Source organism: Uloborus diversus, chromosome 5, assembly GCF_026930045.1.
Source record: "Uloborus diversus isolate 005 chromosome 5, Udiv.v.3.1, whole genome shotgun sequence".
NCBI classification, from domain to species: Eukaryota; Metazoa; Arthropoda; class Arachnida; order Araneae; family Uloboridae; genus Uloborus; species Uloborus diversus.
In genome coordinates, this window is record NC_072735.1 from 25,191,010 (window position 1) to 25,210,446 (window position 19,437).

Consider the following 19,437-nt stretch of genomic DNA (forward strand, 5'->3'; position numbering starts at 1 on the left):
ATTTTCAGGCACAGAATCAGATCTATATCATATAATTCGACCTTTATAAGTTGACACCTGTTTAAGTTGACCACTAAAGTAGTGCACCGCAAGTGGTCAACTTATACAGGTTTCACTGTAACATATTTTTTAGCCCACCACTTGAAAATACACTTTCTTCATAAATTAGCTTAAGTTTATGTGGAGTTTTTCATTTCACTTTACTCTCGTTTTTTGTAACATTTTCAAATTGACCGTTCTTTTAGTTTATCATTAGATGTTTTTTACAAAATTTTCAATGATGTTAGGTTCTACTGTTGGAAGTGCAACAGTTTGTTCTTAGGTGTTTTAATTATTTTTCTTAAATTATTTTTATTTTCTTCTGTATCTGATATGTTATAAAAGGAAGTATTAGATTTGTGAAATTTTTCAAGTTCTGAATTTCAATGTGTGCTGATGTGCTGAATAGCTGAATCAATTTTGAGGATTTCCGAAAAATATCTGTCATAGTGAATTTGTCAGTGACCATCTTTTTTGGATATGCGACTTCAATTTCGGTAAACTTCCAGGAAAGCTCCTCCACTGTAACGCCTAAAAAACGCCCTCTTTGCCATTAAGAGTCATCTAAAACTGAGTTTCCAGAATTGCAATTTTGAAAAATTTATAGGGAGAGCCCCTGAGCCTTTCCTCTTCTTAACACAATCAAAGACAATCTGCAATTGCCTTTTTGGAGTTTCAATTTTGAAAAATTGCCAGGGGAATGCCACTGAACTTCTCCTTCCACTAACATTACCAAAGATCTATTAAAATTGTGTTTCTTAATCAACAGGTTTGAACATTTAAGTGGTGCCCCCCCCCCCCCCCTCTCCCTTCCTTCACTCATCAAAATCATTAAAGATTGTCTTAAATTTGGTTTTCAGGGCTGCAATCTCTCTGGAAAAAAAATTCTGGGGAGTGCTTCCGAAAACGTCACGAATGTCGACTACTAATGTGATTTTAGAGCTTCAATTTTCGAAAAATGCCTGTCCCGTAACCATAGATAGCCTGAAATCACAATTTTAAGCATTTAAATTCGGAAGTTTTCAGAGGGACACCTCCCAAATCTCTTCTCTACTTAACATTACCAGATAGTTTAAAACTGCGTTTTTAGAAATACTATTTTGAAAACGTTTCGGGGAAGAGTCCTCGAACTCGCCTACTCTCCCTTACATAACAGAAGAGTATCTACAGTTACTTTTTTGATATTTCAATTTCGAAAAACATACCGAGGAGGGACCACCGAATCTTTCCAATCAAAGCCACCGAACCTTCCCAATTAATGTCTAAAACTGTTTTTATAACTACAATTTCAAAAACTTTTACGGAGGAGAACCCCCGGACCACCCAGCTGACTGAATATTATACTTCTGACAAGGTTCAACTTGCTTACATCCAGTAATGACTTTATCCTAAACCAAAAAGGTGAATCCACTCTCTGTATTTTTTCATACGTTTGAAAAAAAAAAGTCTAAACTTTTTTACGCAAGGGCCATTATTGTAGGTTTTGGGAGGTGAGACGTATCAACAATCCAACAAAATTTCGGTTCAGATAGCAGTAGTTAGCGTTACCCCGTCTCCTCCCGTTAAGTTTGCCTGGGAATTAGAAACTCGAAAAAGTGTTACCTTTAACCTTATTTGATTGCGAGAAAATTTTTGGGGGAAATTTGCACCATTGAGCTTGGGGGGATTTAAATGTTTTGACTATAACATGTCTGGTCAAGCTACACATGTTCGGTTAACTTAATCGGACCAGCCAGTTATTGGGACCACAATAGTCCTGTCCCAATGTGGTCCTTTTGACTGGAAACAACTATTGCTTTTCTAATTCTTCTAAAAGTGGACCTCGGGTTCTTAGTCTGTAAAAAAATGCTGTTATATATTTTCTCTTGGTGACCAAAAAATATAGAAAATACAAATTATTATGAACTAAAAGAATTTACTTGAGGAGAAAAATTTAGTATATTGCTATTTGTTGGTCCTAAAATTTAAAAATCATCAAGACCGATCAAACGTGCCCCGTGATCCAAAGAGCACCAACTGCTCCAATATATAATGTACACATTAAGATGAAACACTGAATATTACATATAGTAAGCTCCCGATTATCTACGAGCGTATTTTTGCAGTAAAATTCAAATACCAATGGCTGTTGTTTTGTCAAAAAATTGTAAATTTGAATTTAGTTATGTTTGTTTTATTTATTTATTTAATTTTTGTGCCTTTGTCATTGTGCATACATTTATTCTTTTTATTAATTTTAAGTTCTGTTGTGCAAAAATATAAAACATTTTTCCTGTACTGTATATATTTTCACTGTTTGAAGAAAGTATTATGCATCAGTATGGCAAAATGTTTAAGGAAGGACAATTTTTACCTTCTTCCACTTAAGATTTTTTTTTTTTTTTTTTCTTGAATTGCATGCTAAAAAAATGCTTTTTTTAAAAATTGAATCAGCATAAAATCATGCAAAAAGTGTAACAAAAGTACTTGGATATTTATTGTTATAATTTTTCCTGTTGTTTTATTGTTATATTATTTTACTATTAGTGAAGTACTAAAACTGAATCAAAATTACGTACTATTCCTGACATTGTCTGTTGAACTTTGTCTTTTATAAATCACTCCGGTTTCTTTATTATTTATCTTCCTCTTTTTCTTCCTAGCTAGAAACTGCTCTAGATCTTGCTAAAAGAACATACCATTAATAGAAAATATGATTTCCCACTATATAAAGGTTCTGAAATATATGCAAAACTTTTTATTTTTATTATTTAAACATAAAACTGCTTCAAATGTGGATGGTTGATTTTTATCAGTAAGTTTTCGTATAATGCATGAGCGTACTTATTAAAATATGAGAATGCGTCTTTATTTTTCATTTCCTTTTTTTCTTTATCAGACTATGCCCGCAGAAATAAATGAGAGGAATGAAAAATTGAAGCAAGAAATGTTTGGTGAGTTTCAAAGCATTTTAGAAATCAACCTTATCAAATTAGAAGTTATATCAGTTTTCTGTGTTCTTTCTTCTTTTATAATTAGAGTTTATGACAGGGTTCGCCAATATATAACAGTCCATAATATCATGATGTGTATCACGATCTATATCCCATATTTATTTTGAAAATATCTTGATATTTGGATATTTACTTTTCAAACTACGGTATTTTCACTATAAAAATAATTATATTAATTATAGTAATATTGCTCATTTATTACTGTATTTTCCAGTGTATAATCTGCGGATTATCTGCTAAATAAAATAATAGTTTAAAAAACTAAAAAAACACACTTTTGTAGCAAAATGAACTAAAAAGTTAAAAATAATTTTTGGATAGTAGTTGACCAATCACTTAATTTTAATGTAATACAAAAAAGTGTGGGGTGCTGTCTATTTACATTTTTGCTTGGACAACAAATGGAAGAAGTTCAAGACAACTGATAAGAAGCCCCCCACGCTTTTTTGTATTACATTAAAATTAAGTGATTGGTCAACTACTATCATCCAAAGATTATTTTTAACTTTTTAGTTCATTTTGGTACGAAAGCGTGTTTTTTAGTTTTTTAAAATATTATTTTATTTTCCTGTTTTTTAGTCTTATGTTGAAGAATTATCCGGCGACAAAATTATTTATAAAACGATTGCGAGGTAATATCTTAAAGTTAAGACAAGGGTACCCCGATGGGAAGCTACTGTGAGTCATCAATGTATGTTTGTGGAAATTATATTTATATTACTTTGAAAATTTGAGATGCATTTGAATAAAAGTTTTGTTCAACAATGGTCTGATCAGCAATGAATTTCCAATTGAAGGCTCACCTAAATTTTGGCATGAAATTAGTTAAAAGCAATTATATTTCATGTTCTAATTACCTTGGAACATTGAAACAAATGCAGAAAAATCAAAGTTTTTTGTAGATATTTTTAAATAATTTTTGCGAGCATTTTTTAATGTATTTAAAAAAAAAAAAAATTTACATTGTTGGATTTATGCCAAAATATTGATTAAAATTGATGGAAACTAACAATTAAAAGAGTTAATTAATTAATTTGATTATAGAATATTGCATTGTCATCGGATCTGAGGTTGCATGCCAAATTTCAAAAGAATCTAATCGCAGAAAGTGGGCGAAATTTGAGCTGCAAGATTCCGTTACAAGATTTATACATACATACATACAGGTGAAGCTAATAAAATCGTGTTAAAAAGGCAAAGTTTATGAGGTGCAGATTTTATGCAGATGCAGATTAATGTTGTTTATTTTATGAAGCATGCATGTTCTTCGCTGCCTGCCTTTATGTTGGTTATTTTACGTTGCTTGCATGTTCCTCTTGGCGATTCAGGTCATGTAAAATAATCAAGATTACAGTGAAATAGGTAGCCATTTGCACAAGATTAGACCATTTGCTACTTTGTCTTGACTCTTTGTTTTTCAAGTAATTAGCATACTGTAATCAAGATTTCAAGAAGAAATCATTATATTTTAGATTATATGTCAGATTAATTTTGATTATGCCTTCAAAGTAATTACTTTTTCACGTTTTTAGTTTAGTTGCTCAAATGGTATGTTAAATTCAAATTTTATCTCTTTACATGGTATTATCCGCGGATTATACGCCGCCGTGGATTATACGAAGCTTTTTTTTCTTCAGGCCTTAGGACTTGCAGATTATAGGCCGCCTGCGGATACTACGCAGGAACATACAGTATTAAAAATAATCAAAAAGTTAAGTGCTATATTTTTATAATGCACAGTTGACTCCCGCAACAACGTGATCCGACTTACACGAAATGGCTATAACGTAATTTTTTCTCCAGTAAAGAATTTTAGGCCTAACCCGAATCCCTCAGTCGCAATGTGAATATTTTCAACGAGGAATCGTGGTGTGTAAGTATTTTTTGGCTTTGCAATTGGCAACTGTATCTTTATCTTTATCTCCTTTTTACAGCCGCAGATAATTCATCACAATCTTTTGAGTAAGAGTTTTTGGTTGAAATGTTTAATGTCTCTTCCATTGGAGGAACACTCAACAGGCACTATGTGTTCATGATTTCAGTCACACATATGTGTGTGAAGCGATTGTTAATGGCAGTAGAGAGCATAATTCATCATTGACCTCTCCACCCCATTCAGAAATTTCTCTTGCGAACTTGAAAATCCCTTGTGAATTAGCGGTTGACTTGCTGTTTCATTGAAAAATTATTCCCAGAAGCTCTCTTTTTCACAGGAAGTGTTCCCATTTTAGACATACTGGGTTTCATACAAATCATAGATAGAAATCTTTTGCTCAATCTCGTGGGAAATCTTGCTGGAAGCAATATATTGACTTGGGAAGAGTTTATTTTCAGTCCTTCACATATGTACTAACCGATGGTTCAATAAATGTCGCTTTTAATCAACTCACTGACATTACTTTATGAACAGATCATGTATTTTCTTTATTCAGTCACTCGTCTGGTTATTGCTAATTCTATATTAGCTACCAGTTTGTTTGACACTCTTGGCTTCTTTGAGAGGTTTTCCACCTCCAGCACAGTCACTTCCTATGCCGGGCTGATGAGTATGAGTGCTAATAAGCACGAAACTGAAGTTCTCGGCTGGAATGACTGAGCTGGTGGTGTATTTCATGTAGATCATGCATATTAGTAAGAAATAAATTTACCCCTTTGAGTTAACAATTTTTTTTATTGTTAATTTAGCACATCTGGTTGGTCTTATTGTTTTCTAACTTAGAAGGCATACCTGAAACTAAGAACATAATATAGCCACTGGATTCATTAGGAAAAGATCAAACTTCCCACTTTAAAAAAACAGAACTGTTTCATTAAAAAACTCAGATTAAATATTTTTTAAAATGTTAATTTAGCTTATTTTACTGGTGCAGTTGTTTCTTTAAATGAGGTAGAAGGCATCACTGAAACGAAAAATATAATATAGCCATTGAACCACATAGGAAAGACTTCCCACTTTGATAACTATGCAATGAAAACAGAACTGCCCTGTTAAAAAATTTGCTATATCATCATTTAGTTAGATTAGTTAAGATTTCATTGTACTTTTGATGACTTCATGTTGAAAAATGCAATCTCTTTAAATCCAACGTAAGACTCAAAATGTTCTCATTTTTGATGTTTTTAGGCTTTTTTGGGAGGCAAATAAATGAAATTTCTCCATATTTTTTATTAAAACCAAAATTTTAAAATTTCAAGTGAAATTCTGCATTGCTTATGAGAGGCAAAATGCCAAGAAGTTAATCTTTGAATTGTTGGTTTCATTTTATTTGTGCTTCAATTAGGATGATAGTTTAATATTACGTTTAGCACAGGGCTTACTTAAAGTATTTGCAAGGAACAAACAGAAAATCTGTTGGGAGACTTTTACTTTCACCTAAAACTAAATTTTTGGAGATAATTTGTATGATACTAGCCCAAAAGTAATATAAAGTAACTCTGTAACAACTTAATTAAACATATCTATGATATTTTGATGGAGGAAATTTTTTGTATGTAAGAAATGCATTATATATGTTTATCAAAAATAAATAATGCATATAGTATACACTTATGTATATTTAAATCTTAGACGTCATAGTTATAAAAAATGCCCTTCCCCGCCCCGTATTTTCTTTCAAACTTGCAGGCATATTTTCATGTACTTATAATCACTCTGTACTTTTATCGCAAAGCAGTGTATAGCAAATTTATGGCTGTAAACTGTAACATAATAGCTTCGATTCTACTTCATGTTTTACTCTGTGTTTAACTTTTTATAACGAAATTCTGGCTATTATGAAATTTTTATTTGGTTCCTTCAATTTAGCTATAAAAGGCTTGACAATTTAATTCGACTTAGTCATGTAAAATACAGTCTGACCTCGATATAAGGTCACCACTCGGAACTTCACGAAACTGACCTTATAACTGATCTTCTATGTTGTATGACAACTTATATGTTGTTGTTGTTATCGTGTCTAATGGCGTGCAGAGTGCAAAAGGTTTAGCTGTCTCCAAAAGTCTTGATAACAAGATCTGCTAATTCTGGAGCCCCATGGCTGTACAGGATTTCAATTAGTGGTGCTCCAAGTTGGAGGAGGGAGCGAATAATGGCCTAAAAATTAAAAATATGATCCGGGGTGAGTTGTAAATGGGAACAGTGCTTGCAGATGGGATAGGATTCATATCTATTCATTAAATCACTTCAAAATTTAATGTGTTCAAAACTATCAATTAATTTGGTTATTATAGTTAAATTGATTTAAAACAATTTAAATTTTTGGAAATCAATAAGAAATTTTGAAATTATTTTTTAAAACTTTCATTTAGAATAAAGCTGCATTCAAATATCCCCAAGCAAACAACTGATGTGCAACTTACCTTACTTAAAATTGTCATTAATACAGGACTGATGTGTTTTTTCTTTAATTTAAACAAAATGGTTTCTAATTATTTTCTGAAAATTTCTTCAGCTTCTCATGACTGGTAAAAGGGTGCAATATGTACATGCTGAGTGCCCACATTACTGCTTCATATTTTAGTATCACTGTCGTAATGCTCACTTGCTATTGCATTCTGTGCACTACCTGCTACATTAATAGGAAAAACAACTTTTCACATTTTAAGGATCATATGTCGCGGTGAATTCTTGAAAGTGAATCTGTTAGGCACTGAAATCATTCAAAGAAATCTGACAAAAGTGACCTTATAAGCGATTAATGTATTATGACTTGACCATATTTCCGATAATACATGACATAGAATTCCTATTCAGTGAGCCAGAACTTCAGAAAAGTGACCTTATAATGCAGGGTGACTTTATAAGCGGGTGACCCTATATCGAGGCCTGACTCTAGTAGCAAAATATGTAACTTTTATCATGAAGCAAGATTATTTTACTGTATCTTGAACTGAATTCTTACTTTCAGTATTGACCAATTTTGAATTTTTTGTCAATATTTTCATATTTAAATCATTCTTTTTTATATTTAAATATGTTTTTTATATCTGCAGGCAAACTTAAGGAGCTGGGAAACTTGTGCTTGAAACCATTTGGGCTTTCAACTGATAACTTCAAAGTTGTTCAAGATCCAAACAGTGGTGGTTACAGTGTTAATTTCCAAAATAACGGTAGTTAAAATTATAATCAAACTCCTGTTTGTTATTGCACAGTAACAGTCATGTATATATGTACTTTTTATTTGAATTTTGAGATTTGAGTAATACATGTAATATTATAATAAATGCAATCAGTTTCCATATATATTTTTCTCTTTTTATCTATAAATTTATCCAGAAGGAAAAGTACCACTATCAAAATTTAAAATATAATTAAAAACAACAAGAAACATTTTAAATGAATTTATTAACGAACAATTATATACAGTTTGGGCAAACTTTTTGCAGAAATTCAACAAGTAAAATTTACATTTTTCAACTTTTTGTCGTTCAACTTTGCCTCTAATTTAACAGTATATTACAAATTTTCTTGAAGGATGACATAAAAAGAATGAGCCTTTTGATTATTACTATAAAATTTGGCAGGCAAGTTCCATGAAAATGGATTGATTGACATCAGTACATCACTCGTAAAAGCATAACAAATTATAGTGTAATTATATTACAATACGTCTAAAAAAAGAAATGAATACAATCATCAAAAACAGTATAAAAACCTACTCTATCACAATTATACTTAAGTAGATTATATATTAAAAGAAAGATTTTTTTTTTGTTTGATGAAATATGTAAGATGGAACACCAAAGGGTTTGGAAATGATATGTCATACTGTTTACTTAAATTTCATTCTTAAGGTGCTTATGTACATATGGAATAAATTGCTTGGAAGTAAAATTTTCCTTTTCATATGAATGTTTATTAATTCATTTTTTAAATAAATTGTTCGTTATGAGACAATGTGAAAAACATTTAAAACTAAATTCTGATTTAAATCTTATTTCTAGAACAATTTAAAAAACTAGATGCTGCCATTTATTGTCATGAGCCCCACCATTAAAATACAATACTATACTTTCTTCTGTGGTTGTTGCAGTTTTTCCCTTCAACATTTTACTTGATTCTATTAATTTAATTTTTATTCTTTTGATACTTTTTCGATGTGAAACTTCTGAACTAAATTTTGATAGTTCATCAAATTTCTCACTTTTCCTTTAAGATTCGGGTTTTATTAGATTTATAAGTGTAATTTATGATATAATTGCACATTTGTCTACCAATAACAATATTTCACTAGTATGTTTTAAAACATATGTGCAAAAATATGAATTTGCATTTTTGAATTTGGATGTACAATTTTTTTTTTTTTTTTTTGTGTGTGTTTAAATCAAATAATATATTTTAACTAAACTCAGAAGACATACAGGTAGTTAGTTCATTCAAGCTCATTTTAATTAAAGTCAAAAAGAAAAATTCAGATCATAGATTATGAAGTAGTAATCTTTTCAATTTTCTCATCATGCATAATATTCTTTCAAAAACATTATATTTTAAAGGTTACATCCTGCAATGAGTTGTTCAACTTTTTCAGAAATTGTTTTTGTGTATTTATAACTTTCCGATAACTTGATGTTCAGTAACAAAAATGTTTTATGTGCAACAACCTGTAATCCAATATTCACAACATCAGAAACAATGTTTGACGAAATCGGGTCTCCGCAGATACAATATGAATTAACAAATGCCTTACTGAACTCTCAAAAAGATGAATATTTTGATCTTTCAAAGACTTCCTCTTTTGAAAATATTTTGATTACATCAAGTCAAACTTGAAAATCATAAAGAATAAATCAACATTATTGTAAAATGAAATGTAAAAAAAAATGAGAAAATTTAACATAAAAATAATAAAATAGATATAACAATTAAAAGGATATGTTTTATATGTTTTCATGGAATGTTTCTTCTTGCATGGTAGAAAATGTGCTATTAACTACATGTCAAGAAAGTATCTGGTACATACTATGTCCCAAACACAACACGCGTCAAGTACAGCCGTAAAAATTAAAAATCTGGCAAAGCAGAGTAACTATATTGTGCACCTACACACTGCATATTCCTACTCCTAAAATGTCAAATATAAGAAAATAAATGAAATCAAATTCATACAACACTAGTCACTGTGTGTTACATCTATATATAATATGAAATAAATGATTCCATTTAAAGTTTTGGTAGATTATATTTAATGGTCTATATATTGTGTGTAAGTGTATTAACTCTTTCAAAAAGGATTTTGTGTTAATAATATGATACACACTTGGGGGCTTAATGCAAATTCTTTTAAACTTGTTTTCTGCATAAAACTCAGTATGCAATACATTTATGCCACATACTTAATTGCTTGTGTATTTAAAAGGAATGGTTATACCAACAAAGTTTCATCTTTTTTTTTCCGTCGCTAAACTGAATTAAAAAACTTCTCTGCTTTCCAATCTACTTTGGCTGGAAGAACATAAGTTTAATACTTGGAAAGAGTTTCATTTCTTTCTCCATGATGTTACCTGAAAAGAAAAACAGAACAAATAAATGAGAATTCTTACATCAGAATTTCATATTTGAAAAAATCCTGGTTCCTTTATATTTTTACCCATTGTTCATTTTAAACACTAAAAGTGGTTTATAAGGCATGGTTAGATTGAGATGGTGTATGTCCTCCTATTTTAGTTTTAAATAATTTAAGGCTTTTTAAAAAGTCTGCAAAAATATCCAGATTGCATAGATTTGAACTTTAAGAGAAGGATTTCTGTTCAAACGTAGGTACAGTCATCAAGGGTATCTCTCAGCCAGTCCGGATAACTTTGCCCCACTTCATATTTTTTATATCTTAATATATATATATATATATATTTCTTCTGTGTGTTTGCAGTCATAAGGCTTTTAAATGGCTGGACCAATTTTGATCAAATTTTTTGTGCATAATAAAGTTGATCCGAGAATGGTTCAGAGTCGCCATGGATCGAATCGGAAACATTTTTGTTAATTAATTACTTATGGTTATATCTCCCAAATGATTAATATTTATTTTAACCTATTGTTGAGCGAGAACTGAAATAAATATTTAACCCATTGCCAAAGGGCAATAAGAAAACCAGCTCTGCTTTTTTTAATGACTACTATGATATCTCAATTGATAAGAGATAAAACATAGAGAGAGAGTGAAGACTTCATTTCTTGAAAGCCACAATTTTAGGTCCGGTGATATATTTTAAAGTAAAGTACTGGATGAAATCGGGTTTCTTTCACTAGATTCACGCAAAACGTGTCTTCTGTCGTCGTAGTTAAACCATGTGACCGGATCGGTGCTTTAGGTTTTCTGAACCAAATGATCAGAAAGTACCGTATTTAGCAACATTTGTTTCTCGGCTAAAATCCATCTGAGTTTTGGCACCAATGGCAAGAATACTTTAAGGATTATCAAACTAATCAGTACATTATGGAAGGAAAAGGTGGGGTTTAAAGACGAAACAAATTTTATTTTCATCCAGATAAATTACAGCAGGGTAGTCCTGTACACACAAGATCAGTGCAATTGCAGATTTTTATCTTTGGTGGGAAGAACAAATTAGGCAATATGTGAAGCTTTAAAAGTTTTGTTCAAAATATCGGACAGCTAATCGGTTGGAGTTCGCTTCGCTCACTGATCGGCTGGATTACAGGAACATGGTGGCTTGGTGACTTTGGCCATAAACAATAGAGTTGTGTGTCTTTTTTTTGTTTACACTTTAAAGCTACTGTTTATGTAATTTATTGTATTTTTTGTTTATTTGGCGAAATATTTTAAATTGCAAAGAATTGTTTTTGGTCTTTAAAGAGTCTTTAGTCATTTTAGTTGAAGAATGTGTTTATTTTACATGGAGAGGGGGAACGGGGTTTATTTTTGCTTATTTAGGGAATTGTTTTTACCTTTATCATTTTTTTAAAAGGATATCTTTTTGATTGTTTTATTCTTTTTCATATGGGGATGTTGCAGTGGGATTTCCCATTTGTTCTAAATGGGTAGTAAATTTTTTTATCTATATTAATATTGTAAAGAGAGCAGATTTTTGAGTGTTAATATGTTCAAGGTAATCTCTGAAACCACTGCACCTATTTAAAAAAATTCCTTTACTATGTGAAAGGTGCATTCTTACTGAGTGACATAGGCTATAAATTTTGCATATATGTCTTTATACTATTTTTTTAAACTAATAAGTTCTCTTTGCTACCAGTTTATGTTTCCTACTGTTTTGCTTTTATATACGTAAAAACGAACTTCGATTGCTCTGCATCTGCAATGATAAAATGGTTGACAGTTCTTCTTTAAACTGAAGGCATAGTTTAGCAGAGGGGATTGGTACATGTGAAAGGTAAAAATATCACAATGCTATCAGGAGAACCGCCAAAACTTTGTCCTGTATTTGAGACTGCAGAAGATCAGGTTTGTCGCATTCCATTAGCCTATTGAAAACCATTTAGAGGCACATAATGTTTACGCTTCAAAAATTATTTAAATGAAATATACCTGCGATTCGCTTCAGGAAAATTAGTTTTAGAATTCAATAGTGTAGATACATGAAAATCATCCGTGCTTCTGAAAGTTGTAATTTTGCGTGCATTCAATTAAGTACATTTAGTTTAGAAAATGATTAACTGAAAGAGTAATTGCACACAATTACCATACTTTCAAAGTTAAGAGTTAAAACAACAGCAAGCAAAAAACCGTGGATAAGAAAGAATTTGACATCAAGGGGAAAAAAAGTAAAAATTATTTACGGAATTATTTTTCATGATCAGTGTATTTAAGCATTTAAAAACTATATAATAAACTAATATAGCTCACAAATATCCTAGCAGAAGGTAATTGCAAAAAAAATGAATTTTTGGCATTTTAAATTTAATATTTGTTTTTTGCAATCACAAGCGTGCGTGTGTATGTAGGTCGGCACAGGCCTTTAGTACTTAATATCTGAGAATAGATTTTATCCTTTGAGTATGGCTACAGGAGCAAACCATACAATCTATGAAGACCTTTCAAGTATGCGAGAAAAAATAGTTGATAAAACAACTGCTCCATGAGCATTAGATGAATCAAGTTGTAATAAATATACGCATTCTGACACCAAGCAGCTTAAAACATTTTCTTTTTACTTATTTTTTTCAACACAATGGTTCAAACACTTGATAATTTATTGAAATTTTTCAACTTTTCAATTTACAAACTTTGAACAGAACAATGTCTGTCGGGTCCTCTAGTTATAGTATATTTTAAAATCATAAAGAGCAGATTTTTTTTTTCGTATGACCTCACCAGCAAGAATGCATCACTGGGACTACTTCTAGGTTTTTTTCCTCTCTAAGTTAAAAATAAACTGAAAAATATAAAGTGGTGCTGAAAAATATAAACTGAACTCAAAGATACCCTGAATGACTGTACTTTATCTTAATATGCATCACCAGGCCCAGATCTTGTACTCGTAGACCCCGCAATGCAGGGGGCCCATTGGAACCGAGAGGTCCGCCGCCCTTTGTGGCATAGAAATCCGGTAGACAGTTAGGGGCCCTGCTGAATTTTTTGCAGGGTGGGGGGCAAAAGTTATTGATCCAGGCCTGCGCATTAACTTATATCAGTAGTTATTTGCAACTTGTTTTAAAGTTATTTCAATTGACTTACACTATTGTCATTCATCACTGCATTTTAGATATGTTTACTAAAAGAAAGTCAAATACTTTCAAGGATTGTTATTATATAATGTTTCCCCCAATAGACACAAAATAACATTTTTTCTTAAATTCTCGTTTTGAATATCTATATTCAAAAGTTGATTACTCCATTTTTCTGTAAGTTATAGCGGGACATTAGGTTCAGACTATCTTTTTATTCACACTAAATTTCATTGTTAAGTCAGAACTTTAAAAGTTTACAATTATACTTAAAGCTATTAGTAAAAAAGAAAAAAATCTATGCAGTGAGAAGTATGCACAATTTTAATATTAAATAAAATGTACAGTCAAAAAAATTGATAAATTTATTTTAAAAATAAATAAACAAAATCGCTAAAAAGTAGTATAAAATAGCACCTGTAAACTTCATATTATCTGTGAACTTCATCATTATACTTGTAAATGTTTGTGAGAGAAAGAAAAGAAAAAAAAATAGATAAAATGTGAAAAGATTTACTCTCTGAAAAAAATGTGAAAAAATTTATTGTCTGAAAAAAAATATGAGATAGTTATGAAAAAATTTCTCATTTACAAAAAAATTCATGAAATGAAAAAAGAACCAAGAAGATGCAAAAAGAATTATTGTCTACAATTAAACAAATAAATAAAACAAGAAATCTTATTCATAATAAGATATACCCTAATAAGATATCCTAATCCTATTATACCAACACAACAAAAGTTGTCCTAAGGTACACTCGCCACATAAAACAATAGATGTTATTTAGAGATGACTCGTTATTTCCAAATTACAGACAAAATAGAATGAGAAATGCCAAGCGATGGCAAAATGTGAAATAATTTTGATTACTCAACAATAATTCACCCGTAAATTTTACTTTCTATTCTTAAAACAGCTTACATATGAATCCTGGATTGTTCCATTTATGCTATAACAAATAAATTACCTTCCATATGTTAAAGTATCATCTAAAACAAGCGTATGATTGCTGCCATAAAGAGAAGTGACTGGCTGAAACTGACTTCCTCCATCATACATGTCCAGGGGGTACAAATCCGTCGCTTGCACCTGGACTGAACCTGAACTGTCACTTTTGTTGTCCTCCGGGCAATTGATGAGTTCCACCCTTGAAGATGGTCCACCATACAGCTTCTTGGCATTCAGTGATGCTTGTGAACCTTAGAATATTTAATAGCAGTGAAAACAAGGATCTAAGTTACATAAAAAGTTGGTAATGTTACGATACATTTGTTGTTGGAAATATTTTGAACAAATTAGCAATGCAAAACAATACTTTTAAGTTTATTCTTTAAATTATGAAAAACAAATTTTATCTTTTTTTTAACATGCATTTGTACATTAGACAATAAATGAGAAAAATCTTAGAAAAAAATTCAAGCAATTGTAGTTCTTTTTTTTTTTATTTCCTTTTCTTGTATTTATACTGATTCTAATGAATAAATTATCCAACTCATTTCTTCTTTATATCAGCTTTTGATAAGAATTTCTGTTTACTCGCACAAAATTGCTACTTAAGAGTAAGAAAATGAAATGCTCAAAGAAATTTTTGAAATGTAGCTAGACACTTAGAAAAATTATAAATTTTCAAAGTTTGAAGAAAACTGAGGAATTTTAATGATTATTTTTTAGTTGAAAATCAATTTGCGCTCTTAATTTGTTGAACTTTTTAAATAATTAAGACATTAAACCCCAAGTAGGTTTTATGATGGTTCATTCCTGCCACAGTTGCAAGAAATAATGAAGGCCATCAATGTTCAGTGGCCAGCTCTCAGAGGTCGTGTTTTTCCCACGAGGTCCTATGAGAGTTTTTTCATACTGAACTTATGTCTTCTGTGACAACTCACAGGTACCGGATTATCTATGACAAATTAATAACAAATATTATTTAAATTGGGAAAATCTAAATTTTACAAGACAGAAATCTTTTAAATCAAAGGAGATTTTTTTTTCTTTTAAATTAAAAACTCTTTTGGAATTTCAATAACTTTTTCATTTAGATCTTACAGGAAAGAATTATCGCTGAGGTTAATGGAATAGCCAAATAAAAATGAAAAATTATTCTAATAAGCAGGATATTCTATTATCCAAGATCAAAATGACAAATTGCAACAGTTTGGTACTTTGAAAATTTATTAACTTAAACAGGACATTCACAACCGATCCTAGAGTGTTGGCCACCCGCGTGCAAAGACCAAATGTGCTGTCCGTCTAGAACATTTTGCAATTTTTGACTAGTATTTAACCTCCTTATTCATCTTCCTACAAGTTTCTGTATCAAGTTTAAAGGAAAAAAAACAGAAGAAAGAGGAATCTATAAATAGTAAGAAATGTTTATTCTAGCAAGATACTCTTTAGGTATCTTTGAAGAAAATAATACATTCCAAAAATGATGACTAGTCGTAAAAACGCATTTTAGTCTGTCTTCGGTGACATCAGAGGAAGGTCAAGAGTGGAGGGGGCTGTCTCCCTCAAAAAGTTTTCGAAATTGACACATGATAAATAATTTTAATCTATCTTTGGTTGCGTTAGGTTGCAAGTAGGAGAGAGTGGGGAATATTCAAGCACACTTGTGCACTCACTTTCTATTTTTCTCAAACAATGCTATGCTATCTGGAAAATCGGGAATTACTTTGATTTTTCAAAAAAACGTTTAAAAATCTGCATATTTATTCGACTTCTCATAAGTTATATCGTTTAGAATTCTTGAGCAACTTTGCTTAATTCTTAGAGCTATATGCTGCCTGTGGTCGCCCCTTGCTCTTGTCCGCCCGCGTGTGGTGCACACCTGCTAGGATCGGCCACCGAGGACATCTTTATAACTGATATTCCAATGAGCTGGCTCGACTGTATCATTTTATTAAACCACTAGTGTTACCCACACGGCTTTGCCCATAGTAGAAAATTAAAAGGTCATTTTGTTTGCCTCTATATTTACAAATATTGGATGATGAATTTCTCGCCAATTTGCTATATTCATTTGCTTGCCCATGTTACGATTCCACGTTATGATAATTTCGTAATTTAGTAGTCCACATTGTGATAATTTTGATCTGTAAAATTTTTCTTAAAATTGGAATAGAAAAAGGACAAAATTGAATTTTTAAAAAGTCGCTTCAAGGTGCTCACCCCCATGCTACAAACTAATTTTGTGCCACATTTCATGATAATCGGCCAAACGGTCTAGGCGCTATGCGCATCATAGACATCCAGACAGACAGAGATTCAGATATCCAGACAGAGAGATTTTCAGCTTTATTGTTAGTAAAGATTTATTTGCAAATTTGTTTCTTTTTGTTTTGTTTTTCATTTGTGCTACCATGGCATTTTGTTCCCTCATTTTATCACTAATTTCACTATTTCTACTTATCTGAACACTTACCATAAAGAACTGGAGCCAGAGTAGAGAAAGTCTTTTGAGATGATCCATAGATGGAGTGATTGTAGCTAGCTGGTTGCAGATGTGCTTTTAAATCTTGATCTCTTGCTTGCCTGGTTAGTTTGCTGTACAGATACACTTTACGTAAGTACAGGAATATCATGATAATTGTAGCATTCACTAAATTCGCCGCAGCAATGGTTGTGTCTCTGTAGTCTGGAGGGAGCTGTGTGGACAAGATTGTCCAAGCCAGCCATACTACCGCTACCAGGATTGCACAAGCAAGGATCCATCTTGATTCACGATTGTTGTCTTGGCACTGCCATGTCAGGAGAGCAAATAAAGTTGTTATGGCCAGAAGAAGCATTACGTAGATTAAGGAAACGACCAATCCTTCCTCAAAAGTGGTGGGTGGGGCACATCTCCAAACATGTTCATAGGTGCCAGTTTTGGGTGGTATTAAAATCAACCAAGCAGCAGATAAGACAATCTGGAAATGAGCAACATTCAATTAATTAAAGTTGCAGCTATAAAAATGCATTCAACGATCACATCAAAAGTCACGTTTTAACTTTGAATTCCGAAAATATGTACAAATGTTCGCTTAAAAACATGTTTTTTTTTTTCTTAAAGTATAATTTACTCCAATGCCTCCCTCATCACCATGAAAAAGTAGAAGTCCAGTCAATAACTATTACCAAAAATATTAATATATTACTTTATAAATTTCTTCTAATTTTACGAAGTCATTAGGTATTTTAATTGAGAAATTCTTCTTTTTCATGTACTAAAATAAATGTTGAAAAAAAAATTGTCATTAAAATACTTAATCAATTAATATGTGCATTATGAATAACATTCTAAAAGTAGTCTTGAATATTTAGCTTTTCAGTTTCTTTCTTTCTTTATTTTGTTTTATTTTTTAACTAAGATCACCCTGTGAAATTATGTATGAATAACCCAGTTTAAAGTTTAATAAAAGTCGATCAAAATTAAAACACAGAATTACTCAGTAACATTACTATGTATCTTAACTAGTTTAGTTTCTTTACTTGGGAAATTGATACTGTTTTGTAAATCATACACCTCAGAGCTGCATGGCTCACATTAGGGTAGCTAGGGGTGCCACAAAAACGGAGCCTGGGCTAAAAAAGTAATCGTACAGCTTATCTTCATAATACTTATTTCTAAGTTAGGCAAAAATGGAAAGGGGCCAGTTGTATAATCTGATAAGGGGGCCCAAGAATGAATGTGTGCCCTTGCAAAGTGTGTTTTAGTTGAGTTTAAAATGACACAAAACATTTCGGGGAATAGCACAAACCCGAAGCGTTTTAGGGACATAGAAACTAAAGATATTTTCAGATTAAGGATATTTTAGCAAAAAAGTAAGTGTTTGGCCTAAAACTCCAGTTACTATTTTTTTTTTTTTAACATATTCAAAATGCTATGGCATAAAAATCTATAAAGAATGAGTGCTTAAGCTTTGAGACAACCTATTTATGTAATTAACAACTTATTACAATGTAATTTCCCTTTATATAAGAGAAATACTTATAATCTACTTCAAAATTATTTCAAAAATATTAATTGCATACAATGACTTTGCTGATTTAATAAAGATGCTGCTAAAGTACAATGTATTTTCATTTCTGCTATAGCATTATACTACTTCACTCAAATTTAGAGTACATATCTTCATTCTTGTAAAACTAATATTACCAAGCATGTAAAACTGCTTAAAGCACAAAGTACATCAAGTTGACCATTGAAAAAGAATGAAAATTACCTGAATTATCACCAAGCCAACTGCTATGACTAAAAGTCCTGCTGGACTAGATAGACGTGTGCCATCACTGAGAATACGACTGCCATTATAACCCATGAGCCTCCACGTGTTCATAACCTTTACAAGCATTCCAGAGAATATTATTGCGTAAGCTAAACCTAAGCCAAATCTTCTGACACCACATGTTCCTTCGGTTGGTGACAATACAAAAGCATAATTTACTGCATACAAAAGCAGCAAACCAAACAAAATCATGTAACCTAACACCTAAAAAGGAAAAGTAACATTAGATTAGCATTTCTGAAGGCAAAACATTCACGTAGCTTTAAAGTTAAAAACCTACTATGATGAACACCTACAAAATTTCAATTTTTTCATGTGTCTTCGAAAGCGAAACCAATTCATTAAATTTTACCAACTTTCTCACAATGGCAAGTTTTTGTTCATGCATCAATCTCTCCCAAAATAATGTTGCTATTGTTAGACGCTGTATATTATCAAAAACATTTCAAGTTTCATAATTAATTACACCTAATTTTTCAGATGTCACCCTTTCAAAAT

The 19,437-nt window shown here is 31.3% G+C and overlaps 2 protein-coding genes across 2 annotated transcripts in view; one reads left to right on the forward strand and one right to left on the reverse strand.

Annotated features, from left to right (window-relative positions):
- Nucleotides 1-10,524, forward strand: part of LOC129222516 (tetratricopeptide repeat protein 1-like) — a 35,674-nt gene extending 25,150 nt beyond the window's left edge. Inside the window, exons 5-6 of the mRNA XM_054857027.1 lie at nucleotides 2,918-2,972; nucleotides 8,025-10,524. Of these exons, the coding sequence (XP_054713002.1) occupies nucleotides 2,918-2,972; nucleotides 8,025-8,149 (180 nt within the window). The 3' untranslated portion in view covers nucleotides 8,150-10,524. The remainder of the gene's footprint in view (nucleotides 1-2,917; nucleotides 2,973-8,024) is intronic.
- Nucleotides 10,525-14,635: 4,111 nt separating this feature from the next.
- LOC129222515 (uncharacterized) overlaps nucleotides 14,636-19,437 on the reverse strand; it is a 300,099-nt gene continuing 295,297 nt past the window's right edge. The window contains exons 16-18 of the mRNA XM_054857026.1: nucleotides 18,877-19,143; nucleotides 17,094-17,580; nucleotides 14,636-14,871 (exon numbers count right to left, since the gene is read on the reverse strand). Of these exons, the coding sequence (XP_054713001.1) occupies nucleotides 14,636-14,871; nucleotides 17,094-17,580; nucleotides 18,877-19,143 (990 nt within the window). The remainder of the gene's footprint in view (nucleotides 14,872-17,093; nucleotides 17,581-18,876; nucleotides 19,144-19,437) is intronic.